The sequence below is a fragment of the Typha angustifolia genome, chromosome 15, assembly GCF_048772165.1.
Source record: "Typha angustifolia cultivar Huaian chromosome 15, ASM4877216v1, whole genome shotgun sequence".
Classification (NCBI taxonomy): domain Eukaryota; kingdom Viridiplantae; phylum Streptophyta; class Magnoliopsida; order Poales; family Typhaceae; genus Typha; species Typha angustifolia.
The window spans coordinates 23,237,435-23,254,977 of record NC_133253.1 but is presented as its reverse complement, the minus strand read 5'-3'; the positions used below and the strand labels follow the sequence as shown (position 1 = coordinate 23,254,977).

Below are 17,543 nucleotides of genomic sequence, written 5' to 3'. Positions count from 1 at the left end.
TCAATTTAATACACCACAGACTATTCTTAGTGTTCCCCCAGTTAACAAACTTTACATGAGCTATGATACCGATTCTCGCGCTAATACGGCAGGTATTTCTAACTATATTTTTGGGTTTATGATATTTTAAATATTTTTAATCAGGAGTTCAGAAGGGTCAAGGGGATACCTATAGGTCCTCAGGCACGTGTCATTAGGCCAATTCAAACAATGGAGTTTACTGAAATGATACCATCTTTTGTTATGGGATGCATTGCAGGCAGCTTCACCTTGGCTCTACGTATACCCTCCAGGTATACGAGACCCTTTGCTGGAGTATACGTATACCCCTCCAGGCATGCGAGACCATTCTCTGTTATGTATGTGACTCTGTTCTTATAGGTGTCGACGAGATCAACAACAGGAGTATAACGGTTAAGGATGCCTTGAAGGATGACAACCAGAATACTCTACCACTACAAACACGACGAATACTTGCAGAGAGCCATTAGGCGCAGAAATTACCAACTTTTTGGTGGGTTTCTCTTTTTTCTAGGGGCAGAAATTAATGAGAAAACTTACTTCCCACATATTTCACAAAGATCATAGTTCTAGTAGGAAATAATAAATGATTCTGAGACCATCAATCATTGCCAAATTTGCCTAAGTTATGGAACTATTCAAGCAACGAGAAGACAGCTTCTATTTGCTATTTGGATATAAATGTAGAACAATACAGATCAACATGTCTCAGAATAAAAAACCTCTGCCGAAAAGATTAACAGATAAACCTCTTGGCATATTTATGATGATTGAGGGAAAGGACTTACCAGTTGGACAAAAACATTATACGCTTGCAAACATAAGGAATTAAAGCAGAACTTTCTAGACTGAATTACCGATATATTATCTGTGAGACTAGACATGAGGGAACTGTGTGCGCATAGTCACAAAATTTTAAGATGATCAGAATCCCTATCCGGCAGAAGCAAAATCATCCCAGTCGAGGCGTTCATTTGAGTCTATTATTAGTTATCATTACCTCATTGACTGATATTAGAACTTAACAATGTATTGATTTCTCCAATTATATTGACCGGTCTTCCATCAAACATAGAAGAAAGTGTCATCTCACACAACTTCTTTAGCTCCTTTGTTTTTGCAATGGCTGCTTCCTGGAAACATTAAAAAGTATCAGATATTGCAGTACTTTTCACATCTTCAAAGAATATAAGCAGAAATATAATGAGCAAAAACCAACAAAACTAATATACGTGCACCATTTCAAATGGGTTGGCGTAAATAATGGGTGAAAAGAATCAGAATGGTAAATGCATTTATTTTATTGTTTCTTAATGGGGTGGTCCTAACTCCTAAAGATAATAACAAATATGCTTCAAATCATATTCTCTTAGGGTAGACAAAGCAACATCTCTAAATTCTTATTATGCATTATCCCGCAAAAATTCATTGATCCAAGCATGACGAGGTCTACGATGCAGGTGTCAAAAGAAAATTTTCAGATATTAATATTTCTTGTAAGTCCTCTAGGTGACACCAGGCTGACTTACAAATCAAAATATTGCTACACTGGGATGCTGATCATTATTAACCAAAGAAGATTTTTTTGCATGTAACTAACAGACAATCAAATGGGAGATTTCTATTCGACCCTATACTTAGCATAAGAAAAGGAAATAAATAACAAGAAAATGAGGAAAGGGTAAGACTAATTTACTTGCTTGGGCCAGGATGATGATAATGCATTGTGCAGCTCCATGCGCCTCATTGACAAATCATTCAAGCTCTCTCGTAGTTTCATTTCATGATGCTTCTTTTCCTCCAATGTTAACACCAGCCTGTCTAGAAATCTTGAAGAGAAAAGAGCAAGCATTAATACAGATATTAGAAGACAAAATAAAGGGGAACTAATTGCATTCAGATAAATTTTCCTTTCACAGACATATAGTAGTGAAGACATAGAGTGTAATGAAATAAACAATAAGAAAACCAAAGTACAACATGGTAGTTATACTACTTACCTTTTGGAGTTGAGGATCATGATCAGATCACGTGTTTTCTTGTTTGTAAGTAATGAAACAGCCAGCGACACCTCTGACAGCATCATCTGCACAGCATCAGGAGCATATTGCTGGAGCACAAAAGGAGCTACAGCCTGAACTTGATGTTGTAAGGCTGAAGTTTCTTCATTCCTCATTTCCACCAAGCGCTGATTTAAAAATGATTTAAGCTGATGACAAGCCAGATATTCCATTAGAAAACTCCCGTTTAAGTCTTTGCAATGAAACAGTATCAATGGCCCAAAAGTTCTACTATCATGCAAAACCACCATAGCCAATATAGTCATTTAATTCTGAAGGATCATCACATATAGATTATCCAAGGATCTATTCAAATTATGTCGTAAATACTTGGGACATTTTGAAGGATAAACAAGCCTCTTCAGTGGTGTTGAAGAGAAATGTTTAGCAAGGGCTACTTCCTGAAATGCCTCAAATGAAGGAAAGAGACTGCAAAGAATTTTAAAAAAAAAAGTAATATGACAGAAAGTCTTAACTTCCAGCATGAATAGTAATGTATGATGGGATCATAGCTCCCTCCACCATCAACCTTGGAAAGTCATACTCTAATAAAAAATAAGCATTGAATAATCATGGTAAGATCTTGAGTGTTACAGGCTAATGCGGTGGAAGAAGGTTTTAAGTATCTCCACAATACCACATAAAGATGGAAGACAATCTTGTGCAACATATAGATTTCGACCTTTACTTAGCGTACATCGGTCCTCTTGTTTGTACAATGATCAGAACATAATAGGATGCCCGACTTTGTTTAAAGTCCTTGAAGCATCAATTAATCCAGTAAAAAGCAATCTATGTACGTATGTAGTGAAACTCAGAAGATAATCAATCTATATTTTATGCAAGTTAATGTCTCAAGTGCAAGGTTCAACTCATTAAGATATTAAAAAGAACTTCCAAATGAAATTGATGAACAGGCCATTATCACACACAAGCAAACAACAAGTGGCAAGGAAACATGGGACACGATGTATTCATCAATCAGATGAGGACACAAGTCAACAACTCAATACCTCTAACAAATCATCAAGAATACTATTTCTGTATTCAGTCTCCAACAATTGACTTCTTTCTTCATCTAGGAGCTGAGGTTGTTCTGATTCATTTGAACTTGCAATATGGGCATCCACACTTGCATCTGGAAGAACAGCATCTTCAAGTGCACCAATTTGAGGATTTTCAATACTAATGTCCCAACATATCTCTGATTCAGAAGTAGAGGAAACAACACCCTCCTCAGCTTTACTTGACATAGTGTGATCTGATACCACGCCATTACTATTTTCTGAATCTCTTAAATCAATGTTAGAATCAATTATTTCATAAGAGCCAAAGGCGTCTCCAGTCTCATCGGCTTGTTCCACAGGACCAATATCCCAGTTGATTTGAGAATCATCCATAGAGATACTCCAGTCAATACCATCCATGGAAAGATGAGAATCAGGTGGCTGCCCTCCAGTTATGAGAGAAGATGAACCAACCTTTGATGTTACTCCTAGAGAATTTTCAACCTCAGCTGACATTGACACATAAAGGGAAGGTGGGTTTTCATGTAGGTGCCTCAGGTTTTGTAGCACAGCACCTGGGCTTTTCTGCATTTAAAAGAAAAGAAAGCTAGATATGTGTAACAGCTCTATTTGAGACCTGCATGCCAGCTATTAGCATGTCTCCAAAATGGATGCATTATACATGTAATGATCGCTGGTAAAAGATTTACCTCTTTCTCTGTATGAGCATCTCTAACAAAGTTGGTATAATATTCCATTGCCCTCAACACAGAATCACTGCTGAGGACCTGCAAAATGCTGCTGAATGTGGACGGAAGAGATTTTGCCGTCTCTATAAGTTCCGACCTAACATTTGTCCCCTATAAAGATAATTCATCATTTATAAATCCCAATCAATCAATCTATTCAGCTGAAGAAATCATGCATCTATAGAAAAGTTACTAACATCATTGAAAGAAATTGAAGCACAATACAGGCTCTAAAGAAGCATATGCCCCTAATTACATACATAATATAGGAATGCTTACCTGCAGTCCAAGCTCTTGGCAAGCTTCCAGGTATTTAGTTGCAGACAGACTGGCATTTCTTTTGATATCAGTCTCCTTACGTTCTAATTCTGCAATTTGTTGTTGAATCTTTTGAACCTGTTTTTTCTGATAGGGACTTCACCCAATGTGATAATCAGCAGAGTTAGTTACAATAACAAAGACTTCTTTTGGACTTACTAAATTCTATGAGAAATCTGAACAAAACGTCATACATTTCATAATTAACATTTTGAACCATTATCTGAGCAGCCTCACCCAAAAAAATATGGTCCTTCTCAAAAGACTTAACTACAGCCTCCCAGTCACCCTGCCAAAAGATGGATGCATGTGTGATTTACCCAAACCACTGAGAAAAAACTGATGGGTAAAATAAGTGGTTCATAGATCTTACTGCAGAACCTGATAAACGTCCAAAAATATTACGACTCTCTGCTGTTGAATTCAGAAGGATGCTATATATGTGCTTTGCCTCCAAATAGCCAATTGCTGAAGATATAGAACACTAATTATTACAGGGAAAAGATGCAATAATGAAACAAAACATCTGGCATATATATATATATATATATAAATATAGTAAAAGCAGTAAAAGAATCTAGAATAACTGTTCAGCTATAAGAAAAATAGATAAGCTCAATCCAACAATCTGACGACTCTTATCTCTCTGTTCCTCGATATAATGGTTATATGAATTGTCAGCACATAAAAATCAAATTAGTTTAGTTCATAGAGTATGACTGTGCTCAATATCTGATCATGAGTGCTGCAATTCTAAATTTAACCTTGAAAAATCATGCAATCACATAAACAACGCAAGGGTGTTATCCAAATTCGCAAAGTACCGAAAGAATTTCACAATTTGAAAAATGACCGCCAAAAGAACTTAAGCCACCAACCATCTAAACATAGATAAGAAGCCTTGCACAATTCGAAGGACAAGAAGTACCTTCGGGTTCTAGGGTTTGGAGGAAGGGATCGAGATCCCGAGGCAGCGTGGCGCAGGCAGAGGAGATCCGCGACCTGATCGAGTTCAATCGCTTCCTCCAATCGTGCGGGATCTTCTTCCGATCCACCAACCATTCTAAATCACAAGACAAATAGTAAAATAAAATGAGTGACGAATACTAAGAAAATAAACTTCATCAAAAATAAAAACATATCAAGAAATTGAGAGGGAGGAGAGGGGGGAGAGGGAAAGAACTTAAAACCTCCGAGACGAGCGAAGGCGATGTCGATCGGAAGGTTACGGATCTCGGTGGGGTCTTGCATGGCTTCCGACGAAGAGATGCGAAGAACTCGGGAAATCGATGCTCTTGTACTCGGGAGAAGACTATAGAACCAAATGGGCTATAGCCTCTACCTTGTCGCAGGAGCAGCCCAGCTATATTCTTGCGTCCAAAGCCAGGGCCCAAACACAGGCTCAGGCCCACCTCGTTAGGTTTAACTTGGTCCAATATAATTCATAATCATCTAGTTTGGCCCATTCAGCAGGCGTAGTGATATAAAATAAAATATATTTAATTTCTAAAATAATTTTGGTCCAAAATACAGAAGATTAAAATATATTTAATTAAAAAAATATTAGGATTGGGAATATGAGATATCGCCTAAAAACTTTCTCACTATAAATTTATTACAATTTAATAGTAAGAATCATTTCGCACTTTTATATTAGATAATACTAACAATCTTCTCATATATTGTACTTTACAGTTATTACATATTACAGAGGACATCCTACTCTGCATCACTTAGATCTTAATAACTTAACTGCATACCCGTAATTCCCTAAGAAAAACCATAAAATATCATCCCCTAATTTACCCGATCGATTTATCCAACACTCTAAAAGTAAAACGTGGCTTCACTTTCGTTCTTTGCAGGGAGAAAGACACGTTTCCTTTCTTTGATCTCGTCGACGATGTCGCAGGCTAACAAATATTCGAACACGAAAGCATATCCCTGCTATCCAAAAGCTACGGTTTGTCTCCTCCTCTTCCTTCCTTCCTTTGTATAATTTTTAATACCGCAAGTCCCTTTACTGGCTTTTCTTTTACTGGCATTGGATCTCGACGTACCATACGAGGTGGTGGATTCCCGGATAGTTGATGGAGTATCTCGAGTGGTTCGGTTGCTCGCCGAGCCTCCAGTACCAGCCTTTGTCGTTTCTTTCTTGTATCAAGATGGCATCTTCTGCGTTTAAATTCCGGTGTGATGTAAGCGCCATGGAACGTGGAAGAGCGGCTACGCGGTGCCTTTTGGGTCAAAACCCAGCTCGGGAAGGCTGGTATTGATCAGTTCCTTGACTTCTTTATTGCCTTCTTGTGGTTGTACTCGTTTTGCTTTCATTGAATTGATGCCTGTTCGTCATGGGGTTGGTTTATGCTGCTGGTTTACATCCCCAAGCATGCGACTAGCGATCTCTGCTTGAAAGGTTTCAACTTTTACATGAAAGAATCATTATGTTTCACTCTGTAGAGCAATTGGGCTTTATTTGGTTAGAGTCTATGTTCTTGCCGATCACGTAACGTAGCCCTCTACTTGTAGGACAAGAACGAGTCTGCTGTTACTTTTCCTTCTCAAGTTACTCTTAGCAGGAATTAAATTTGATTATGTTGGATTTCCTTTTATCAATCCGCTAGCATGTTGTTCCATATTTGTATAGTTTTGATGAAATTTGAAAAGGAAAGGAAAGAAAGATGTGTATTTAGTGAACTTGTGTTTCTCCAACTCTCGTTCATTAGGATTACCAGAAAATGTAATTGGCATGTTTGATTAAATTGTTGTAGGTTCTTTTATTGGAGACCTCTACTGGAGGACAATGGATACAAGGAAGTCGATAGATGATCAGTTCACAAAGTTGCATCCATGCTTGCCGGTGGAAACTAGGATTGGCATCATTGGAGCTGGCCCAAGTGGCTTGTCAGCTGCCTATGCACTGGCTAGACTAGGATATCACAATGTGACTGTTTTTGAAAAATACCAAACAGTTGCTGGGATGTGTGAATCTGTCAATATTGGAGGTGAGAAACTTGGTTAGCATATCAGTACTGACAATCTCTGTGTTTTCAATTTTTGTTAGTTGTTATACCCCCCACATCTTTATACAGGAAGGGTTTATGATTTGGGTGGTCAAGTGATTGCGGCAAACAGTGCTCCTGTTATAACACACCTAGCAAAAGTAGTAGGAGCTGAATTTGAAGAGATGGATTCCCACAAGCTTGCTCTTATTGATAGTCACACGGGAAATTATCGAGACATGGAAGTGGCCAATGACTATGCATCTATGATTTCAGTGACGCTAGAACTACAGGTCTGTCCTCAATGATTTTTCCCCCCAACTCATACGTACATGTACATTTTCATCTTTCTCAACAATGGTGACACTTGTTCAAAAACCATTCTCTCTCTGTAGGATGAGGCAACTAAGTCTGGTCATGTAGGGCTTCGTGCATTAAGCGCCATTGCATCTGATTCAACTCTTGACTTTCTGAAGCTGCATGGTTTAAGTTCAGTACCTAAATCAGTGGCCTATGGTTACACTGCTTCTGGTTATGGTTTTGTTCAAGATATGCCATATGCTTACATCCAGGAATTTACTAGAACTTCTTTGGCTGGAAAAATCCGGCGCCTCAAAGATGGATACATGAGCATGTGGGAGAAACTTAGCCAATCTTTACCTTTTGAAGTTCTTCACAATACGGAAGTGTTAATGGTTGAACGCCACAGCTCTGGTGCTTGCCTAACTGTCAAAAATGTTGATGGTGAAGAGAAAGTTATGGATTTTGACAAAATAATATTCTCTGGTGCCCTTGCTTTCAATAATGGAAAAACCTATAGATCTCCAACTTTAACTGGTAAGAGTAATTACAATTCCATATGTCTCGCTGTTGTATCAACTATCAACAATTCAGCGAACATTTTTATAGTTTTTATTAATGATATTCATTTTCTTCAGTGGAGGAAAATTCTGTGGTAGAATTAAATGAAATTGAGAAAGAGTTATTCAGTAAGGTGGAGACAGTAGATTATTACACCACTGTTGTTGAGATCAGAGGATTAGAACATATGCCTATGGGTTTTTATTACTTTGGGGAGTTCATGGAGGACCCTTCCACAATTGGGTATCCTGTTGCAATGCAGAGGTTCTTTGCTGACACAGATGTTTTCCTGTTCTGGTCTTATGGAAACTCAATGGACATCAGGGGTCCAACTGTGACGAAGCGTGTGATAGATGTTGCGAAGACTATCGGGGGATTAGTTGATAAAGTCATTTTGCAGAGACGATTTAAATACTTTCCACATGTTAGCAGTGAAGGTGTGTTCATACATTGCCCTTAATAAATTATTTTTTCTCACTTTCCCCTGTTATGAGTGCATTTATTTGCCTTACAGATATGAAGAATGGCTTCTATGAAAGGTTGGAGTGTCAACTTCAAGGCTTTCAGAATACATATTATGTTGGAGGGTTAATGGCATTTGAGCTTACGGAGCGGAATTCATCATATGCCATGGCTATGGTCTGTAAGCAGTTCGCCAATGATATTGAGCCGCCAATGTCTCCTTATGTGAAGGTAATATCATTTGATACTTAAAAAAGATGAGAAACATGAGATTGTTAATTAGTTATATCTGTTGGCAGTTAGTAACTATATCCTAGTCATTCTATTTATAAAATGAAGGCCATTTTCTGCAGAGATTGTTTCCCTTGTCCACCAATCTCAAGTCTTGCCCTCCCAGAGATTTGGGTGAACTCGCTGGGGTAGAATTTCCTGATCTTCCCTCCATAGACGGTTACTTGGAGTTCTGGGGTACTCATAAGGTCACTGAGGAGAAAACTCTTTACAGTTGGATTAATGAAGAGGGGCATGTCATGGACCAGAGGACCTATGGTGAGCTTCGTGGCAATGCATCTCATATCGCTAATAAATTATTGACAGGCAGCAAACCCATTTTAAAGCCTGATGATCGAGTTCTTCTTGTCTATCTTCCTGGGTTGGAGTTTATTGATGCATTCTTTGGCTGCCTTCGAGCTAAACTTATACCAGTTCCTGTTTTGCCCCCTGATCCGCTGCAGAGGGGTGGGCAAGCCCTTCTCAAGATCGAGAATATCTCAAAAGCAAGCAATGCCGTGGCAATTCTATCGACATCTTCTTACCATGCAGCTGTACGTGCAGGTTTTGTTAAGAATGTGATCACGTTGGCTAAAAGCAATCAGAAAACTTCAGGCAAATGGCCTAATCTTCCTTGGATACACACAGATTCTTGGATAAAGAACTACGTAAATAGTAGAAAGGACTCCAACTCAAAGCACTCCTCGGAGATTGTAGCTAGACACATCAATCCCCAGTCGAGTTGTCTGTGCTTTCTGCAATTCACCTCAGGTTCCACCGGTGATGCGAAGGGGGTCATGATTACTCATGGTGGGCTTATTCATAATGTCAAGATGATGCGGAAGAGATACAAGAGTACCTCAAGAACTATACTCGTTAGCTGGCTTCCTCAGTACCATGACATGGGGTTGATAGGAGGTATTTTTACAGCTCTAGTCAGCGGAGGAACAGCAGTTCTCTTCTCTCCCATGACATTTATCAGAAAACCACTGCTATGGCTTCAAACCATGAGCACCTACCAGGCTACTCACAGTGCAGGCCCTAACTTTGCATTCGAGCTAATAGTCAGAAGGTTAGAATCAGATGAGATTACAAAGCATGCTTATGATCTGTCTTCCATGGTCTTTCTCATGGTAGCTGCTGAACCAGTAAGGCAGAAGACTCTGAAAAGATTCATCGAGATCTCTCAGTCCTTTGGTCTTTCTCAAGAAGTTATGGCTCCTGGCTATGGTCTGGCTGAGAACTGTGTATTTGTTAGCTGTGCTTTTGGAGAAGGCAAACCTGTTTTTATAGATTGGCAAGGTAGGGTTTGCTGTGGCTACGTTGATCCTAATGATTCAGATGTTAGTATTAGAATTGTTGACACAGAAACCCTTAAAGAGCTTCAGGAGTGTGGGACAGAAGGTGAGATATGGATCAGCAGTCCTAGTTCTGGAGTCGGATACTGGGGCAAGAAGGAATTAAGCCAAGAAATATTCTGTAATGAGATCGAGAATCATCCTGGGAAGAGATTCATAAGAACAGGGGATCTTGGAAGGGTTATCGATGGGAAGCTTTTTATCACAGGAAGAATAAAGGATCTAATCATTGTTGCTGGAAGAAATATTTATTCCGCTGACGTGGAGAAGACAGTGGAAAGTTCATCTGAACTTATACGCCCAGGATGCTGTGCAGTAGTTGGTGTTCCAGAGGAGATCTTGAATACAAAGGGAATTCCAGTTCCTGAAGCTTCTGATCAGGTTGGAGTAGTTGTTATTGCTGAGGTAAAGGAAGGCAAGCCAGTAAATGTTGAAATCGCTGAGCAAATCAAAGCTCGTGTAGCAGAGGAACATGGCATCTCTGTAGCTTCCATTAAACTTATTAAGCCCAGAACCATATGCAAGACAACGTCAGGGAAAATAAAAAGATTTGAGTGCCTAAAGCAATTTACTGATGATAATTTGAGTCTAGTAACTACGTCTGACTCAAATAAAAGGCCGCTGCTATTTCGATCTTTGACTACTGGCACTGCTCTGCAAGGAAGAAGAGTTTCTTTACAGCATGATTTAAATCTTTCCTCTTGTACTCAAAGTCATAATGCTGGAAAGGGCACAAAGGAGATTACTGAGTTTCTAAAAGGATTAGTGGCGGAGCAAGCTGGGATTCCAATTGACAAAATTTCGCCTAGTGAGGGCTTGGCTTCTTATGGTATTGATTCGATTGGGGTGGTGAGAGCAGCTCAGAAGCTTTCAGATTATCTTGGTGTTCCCATTGGAGCAGTTGATATTTTCACAGCAACCTGCATCTCTGACTTAGCGATCTTTTCAGAGAATTTGCTGAAAAAGTCCCAACCCCAATCCACAGTGACCCAATCTTACCCGATGGATACTGAGACCGACCTCCTCCAATTGGACATTGACAAGTCACATATCCAGAAATTGGGAATTGGGACCCTCCAAATTCTAGCTCTTGTCTACATCTCTTTCATTCTAATCCTCCCTGCTTATCTCTCAATTTCCACTTTCTTGGGCCTACTCACTCTTGTTCCCATGGAAGAAACATCTCTGCTGTCTTGCCTTCTCTCTCTAGTTCTGACACCTCTTGCTTGGATATCATACATCTTCCTTGCCTGTCTTTCCCTTTCTATTTTTGGGAACTCATTCCTTCAACTAAACTACATTCTGACCCCAGAGATTTCCATCTGGTCTGTAGATTTTGTGAAGTGGTGGGCACTAAAGAAAGCTCAAGAATTAGCTGGGAAATTTTTGGCTGTCCATCTTAGAGGAACGGTGTACCTGAACTATTGGTTTAGAATACAAGGAGCTCGAATTGGGTCATCTGTTTTGATCGACACTGTAGATATAACAGATCCTCTGTTGGTGTCAATTGGAGAAGGAGCTGTGATTGCCGAAGGTGTGCTGATACAAAGCCATGAAGTTAGGAGTCAAGTCGTGAGCTTCCACCCAGTTAAAATTGGTCGTAATTCCTCAATTGGTCCTTATGCAGTAATTCAGAAAGGAAGTATAGTGGGTGACGGCACTGATGTCCCAGCACTACAGAAGACTGAAGCAGGGAAGACACTGTGCACATCTGAGAATTCCTCCAAGACTCACAAGGTGATTTAGATTTTTTTTTTAGGACTTCCTAGTCTTCTTTTTCTTTTTCATCTTTATGTGTTCATATATCCCTCCATGCTTATATGCAGGACGGAACAATCACAGAGTCCTATGAGAAGCTGCAGCCAAAAGAGTCAACGCCACTTTATCACTTAATGGGTATCTATGCAATCGGTTTTCTCGGCTCCTTGTCTGGTGCCATCCTCCATCTTCTGTACATATACTTCTCTAGAACTTCCCCTTCGCTTTTCCATTTCACCCTTTTTTGCTTAGCTGGTTCCTTCCACTGGTTACCTACAGCCATCACTGCCTATGCTGTCATTGTTAGTGAGATTCCATCTTCTCCAACAACTTTTGCTTTCTTGGTTGCTACGGCCTATGCCACCCATGGTATCATCCTCAGCCTTCTCACTAGTTTTATAAGTCGTCTCCTTTCTGGTAAAAGGGTAGCAAAGCAGAGCCACTTGACAAGATGGTTTCGCCATCGGATAAATGTTGCTTGCCACATCAGGTTCGCAAAGCTACTTTCAGGAACCGAAGCGTTCTGCATGTATCTACGACTTCTTGGGGCCAACGTTGGCCGCTATTGTTCCATCAGAGCCATCAACCCATTGATAAATCCCGAACTGATCTCTATTGGTGATGGCGTCCATCTAGGTGATTTCTGCCGTGTTGTCACTGGGTTCTATTCCTCGAAGGGTTTCACAAATGCATCAACAATAGAGGTGCAGAATAATTCTGTTGTTGGAAGCCAAAGCTTGATTCTTCCTGGTTCTGTTCTTCAAAATGACGTTATTCTTGGAGCTCTTTCCATTGCACCTGCAAACTCTCTTCTCCAAAAGGGTGGCATCTATGTGGGTTCTCGTGCCCCGAGGATGGTCAATAATATCTTCCATGCTTCAGATGAGAGGATTGAAGAGATGGATCCAAAATATAAGAAAATTGTTGGAAATCTTGCTGCGAACCTCGCTGTCACAACTATGAAAGTCAATTCGAGGTACTTCCACCGAATTGGTGTGAGTGGACGAGGCATCCTAAAGATGTATCGGGAGCTTGTCGGATTGCCAGAACACAAGATTTTTGGTGCCGGCAAGTGCTTCCCAATGATAATCCGACATAGTAACAGTCTGAGTGCAGATGATGATGCAAGGCTTGATGCACGGGGTGCTGCACTGCGAGTTCTTTCAGAAGAGGACGATCATTCTCCTCTTTTTGATCTGACATTGAAGACAGGCAAAGCGTTCTATGCACGTACTATTGCAGATTTTGCTGCTTGGTTGGTCGGTGGCCTTCTGGCGAGGGAGCAACAAGTAGAGCGTTCTCCCCACATTCGAGATGCTGTATGGGGTTCTCTTAGGGACACCAACTCATATACCGAGCTACACTACTATTCAAACATCTGTCGACTGCTTCGCTTTGACGATGGCCAACAGATGTATGCCAAATTCAAACTTCGCCCACTTGATCGTGAGATAGGCGAGGATTCTGGTCGAGTGGTGCCGAAGGGTATTCTTCCTCCAGAAACTGGTGCAATCCCAAGGGAAGAGAATGACACTCGTCCTTCGCTTTTCCTTGCTGATGATTTTCGCAGGAGGGTGGAATCTCCGCAAGGCGTGCACTATGTTTTCCAGTTGCAACTTAGGAAGATCCCATCAGACGAGGCTGATCGCGAAGTCGTTCTCGACTGCACTACACCATGGGATGAGACTGAATTCCCTCTCGTGGACATAGGAGAAATCACCATTGATCAGAATCTTTCTGCAGAGGAGTCAGAGAAGCTGGAGTTCAACCCTTTCCTCCGGTGCCAAGAGGTGGATGTTATTCGGGCAACGTCAAGCTCACAGAGTGCATCCATTGATCATGGGCGCTCGTTGGTCTACGAGATATGCCAGCATCTACGCAATGGGGAGCCACTTCCGTTAGCATGGCGGAGCTTTCTTGAGGAATCCGATGCTAAGATCGATCTGTCAGGCTGTCCGATGGCTGCACCGGCCGCGATGGCACGAGAAGGCATCAACGATAGCGTGACCTTGGCAAGGACTTGGTATCAAACTATCTGGGCTATGATTGGTCAGCCGTTGCTGCAGACGTTCCTACCTTACTTCATCCTCGGACTGGTCATCTTTTGGCCTCTATATGGCATGCTCGTCATCAAAGCAAAGAAGATTCTCCCATTGCATTGCTTGCTGCCTATCTTCTGGGTAGCTTCTGGGATCCTAGCTGCATTAGTCTGTGTCATGGCTAAGTGGGTCCTGGTGGGCAGAAAGAAGGAAGGTGAGACAATGGTAATATGGAGCTGGGGAGCATTCATGGACACAGTGTGGCAAGCTCTGAGGACTGTAGTTGGTGACTACTTCATGGAAATGACATGTGGGTCTTTACTCTTTGGGTTGTGGATGAGGCTCATGGGGTCTGGAATTGAAATGGATCAGGGAGTTTATGTGGATAGCATGGGGGCTTTGTTGAACCCAGAGCTGGTGGCGATTGAGAAGGGTGGGGCAGTGGGGAAGGATGCTCTACTGCTTGGCCACATCTATGAAGGTGAAAGAGGAAAGGTGAAGTTTGGCAAAATCAAGATTGGGGAAGGAGGATTTGTTGGGAGTAGGGCTGTGGTGATGCCTGGGGTGAGGGTGGAGAGTGGGGGAAGACTTGATGCTCTTTCCCTGGCCATGAAGGAAGAGACTGTGATGGGTAGGTGAACAGAGGATAGATATATCTGATCCTTTCTGGCAACTAAGGAGTTAATTTAAAAATACTAGCTTTGGGGGGTAGGGTGGGGGGGTTTCGTTAACTTCGTTCCTTATTTAGAGAGATGTATGTGTATTAAGAAATGCACACATTTATAAATAATTTATTTAGAGATCAGAAACTATCGTTTGATTAATTATATCTTATAAAGCTGTTTTTATTAATGCCATTTTCATATCGGACTAAGAGCAGTGATTCACTACTAATTAATTAGTTATAAAATATTTTTTATCTATCTATAAATTAAATGGTATATGAGATACTTTACATATGTGACTAAATTAATTGATAAAAAAATTAAAATTTAAGTATGTTTTTATTGCTTATCTTATGTTTTTTTAATAATAGGAGTCCCAACTACTATCAATTTATTATTATTAAGAAAGAAATAAAATATGAGTAATTTATCTTTACAATTTAGAAAAATGACATGTACTTTCAATTAATTTTATTTAGTATTATTTAATCTCAATTATTCGGTAAGAAGAAAAAAATTAATAGTTTTTATTAAATTATTTGTGTTAAATTAATTATGTTTGCAGGCTCGTTTTAAAACGTCTTTTGGTGGCGTTTTAATGCACTTTAATTTAACTGCATGTCAAAATATAGCATTTTAGCCTGGTAAAAATGGTTCATTAGAGGTGCAACAAGCCAGAGGGGAACCAAAAGGTTCACTTTAATGTTGTTGGGCCAAATCCAAATCTTCCAAGATTACAACGTTGGCAACTGACGCGACATAGAATCAAAAGTGACATACAAACTGACGTTCTTATAGATAGAGAATAATTATTAGAAAAACAAGAGACACTGTGGAAGATTACATCAGCTTATTCTCTTTTTCTTAATATCCCGGTGACTTGCAAGAGATCAATCCCTCTTTTGAAACGCGACTGTGAACATGACATGCTTTCCCTTTTCTTTGCTGATATGTTCTGCAATTATTTCTGCAAGACGTGAGAACAAATCATCCATTATGGCCTCGCCGAAGTGAGCTGCCAGTAAGACCTCTGCCGTTGCTCTCATCTCCTTTGCTATTAGTACACCAGTCTTGACGGTGTCACACTTAACCCAATCCTCGGTTTTGGAGGAAAATTCCCAAAATGGCTCCATCATCTCTGCTTCCACTATGTCAAATGATCCTTCCATTTGTGTAACCAACTTCACTTCTTCCATTGAAGGTTTGTAAAGAGGCATATTGAATGTGTCCACATCCTTTGCTTTTATGACTCCCTGAGATAAAAAGAATCACTCGTTAATAATAATATTATTATTATTAACTTATCCATTATTTTAAAAACTTTAAACAACTCCATGAAGCTCCGACTAGTTTACCTTTGCAACCAATTCGTTGAGTGCTCTAGAAAACAAGGTCCAAATGTAGGTATTTCCTACACTTTCTGAGTGATCTGGAACGCTTCGTCCGATGTAAGTTAACACCATACGTCCTCCGGAGCAAATTTCCTCCGCGCGATGCTTTAGAAACATCGTAAAATCTCTTTTATACTGCTCAAAGTACAACTTAGGCACGATAGGAGGGCTTGTCTTAGAGATATAAATATTTCCAGGGTTTAATGCAACACCATCCTCACTGACGAGCCCGCGAGGAACCTGCCAAAAATATTCACCATGGCATCAACCATAAAATATATTCCAAACACCATTTTCGATAACAATTTGAATGAATTCGAATTTGACTTCGACCGCAATGTTACCTCAGAGAGCCACTGAAGACTAAGAGTGGAGTACACGAAGTGAACCGTGTTCTTCGGAAACAGCCTAGTGAAGAAGGAACCAGGAACTCCTACAGGGTAGAAGGGCAAAAACTTCTCGCCTTTCTCTTTCGTCAACTTCTCCTTGTGTGCATTCAGAGATCTGAACACGGTGTTGAAGTCGTTCCCCTGGAGATCGTTCAAGAAGAGGTGGATCTCCGGCGGCGAGAGGCTCAGCTTGTCGCAGCTCTCGTTGATGCCATCCACGATATCAGAGAACAATACGAAGGAATTGTTGCCAGAGGAGCAGCCCAAGTCTGCAGTCACAAAGTTCTTAGGGTGGAGTAAGCTGTAGAGCTCCAAAACGTTTTGCTTCACAATTGCCTTTGGCCTTCCGAACTTCCTCTCCTGAAATTATTATTATTATTTTTTTAAAGTTTGTAGTTCAGAGATAGAAATATACACATACAAAATAGATAGATAGATAGATAGATAGATAGATAGAAATCTATGGAGAGAGAGACATCAATATTATTGTTGAAGGCATAGCTATTCTCTCCGCTTCCTCCAACCATGGATAGGACTTCATCGACCTTCAGTGTCATTGTGCTGGATGTGCTAATTAGAACCCTCTCTTGCTTAGTAGTTATTCTGCTATATTGTATGCTATTGCTTGCACTTCTCTGCTGCTTTCCACCCTATATATAGCCCTAAACTTGTATTTGCTATTATGTACCTTTCTTATTTTATATCACTTTGGGTGAAATATAATTCTTGATAAGTGGTGAATTTTCCAAGCTACCTAACCTAGAGTGGAAACGTCTGCAACTTTGGTTTCTCGTTAGAACAGTAACACTCCGCCAATTGATTGGTCATCTTGGCAAAGATTAATCCAAAACGCGATTCCAATAAGAAGTCTACATTGGCAACTCCATAGATATTGAAATGCAAGCGTCTGGTACAATCATCTACTCATCTTCCCCCAAGGAGTTAAATAAATATCAATTGATGAGAAGAAAGTTATATAATTGGAGAGTATTCTTAGTGATCCTCGTACTCTTGCAAACGAACACAATATTAATTCCGGTTTTCGGAAGGAAATAAATCTTTTTCTGTTAATTAGGAGAAAGGTCTAGGTGACGGCCAATTTGTTGGGGGAGTTCGCTAGCTTTAAAGTCAGATGTGGGCCTGACCGAGGACCTATCACACAAACAAACACACACACACACACACACACATAT

At 40.3% G+C, this 17,543-nt stretch overlaps 3 protein-coding genes across 3 annotated transcripts; 1 reads left to right on the top strand and 2 right to left on the bottom strand.

Moving 5' to 3' along the window:
* Positions 1-665: 665 nt before the first annotated feature.
* On the bottom strand, positions 666-5,479 carry LOC140779546 (CDK5RAP3 protein homolog). The gene is made up of 10 exons (XM_073124653.1): positions 5,346-5,479; positions 5,084-5,218; positions 4,529-4,623; positions 4,350-4,444; positions 4,117-4,252; positions 3,799-3,948; positions 3,095-3,673; positions 2,022-2,230; positions 1,718-1,850; positions 666-1,154 (listed from the first exon to the last, which is right to left on the bottom strand). The coding sequence occupies exons 1-10, from the start codon at positions 5,404-5,406 to the stop codon at positions 1,023-1,025; spliced, it is 1,725 nt and encodes a 574-aa protein (XP_072980754.1). The 5' UTR covers positions 5,407-5,479; the 3' UTR covers positions 666-1,022.
* A 1,479-nt stretch (positions 5,480-6,958) lies between these two features.
* LOC140777088 (uncharacterized) lies at positions 6,959-14,544 on the top strand. The gene is made up of 7 exons (XM_073120989.1): positions 6,959-7,160; positions 7,248-7,450; positions 7,553-7,994; positions 8,096-8,455; positions 8,533-8,711; positions 8,834-11,845; positions 11,962-14,544. The coding sequence occupies exons 1-7, from the start codon at positions 6,959-6,961 to the stop codon at positions 14,542-14,544; spliced, it is 6,981 nt and encodes a 2,326-aa protein (XP_072977090.1).
* Positions 14,545-15,251: 707 nt separating this feature from the next.
* LOC140778669 (S-adenosyl-L-methionine:benzoic acid/salicylic acid carboxyl methyltransferase 3-like) lies at positions 15,252-16,986 on the bottom strand. Its single transcript, XM_073123492.1, has 4 exons — positions 16,827-16,986; positions 16,306-16,710; positions 15,926-16,201; positions 15,252-15,823 (listed from the first exon to the last, which is right to left on the bottom strand). Exons 1-4 carry the CDS (start codon positions 16,905-16,907, stop codon positions 15,461-15,463), a joined length of 1,125 nt encoding a protein of 374 aa, XP_072979593.1. The 5' UTR covers positions 16,908-16,986; the 3' UTR covers positions 15,252-15,460.
* Between the last annotated feature and the right edge of the window lie 557 nt (positions 16,987-17,543).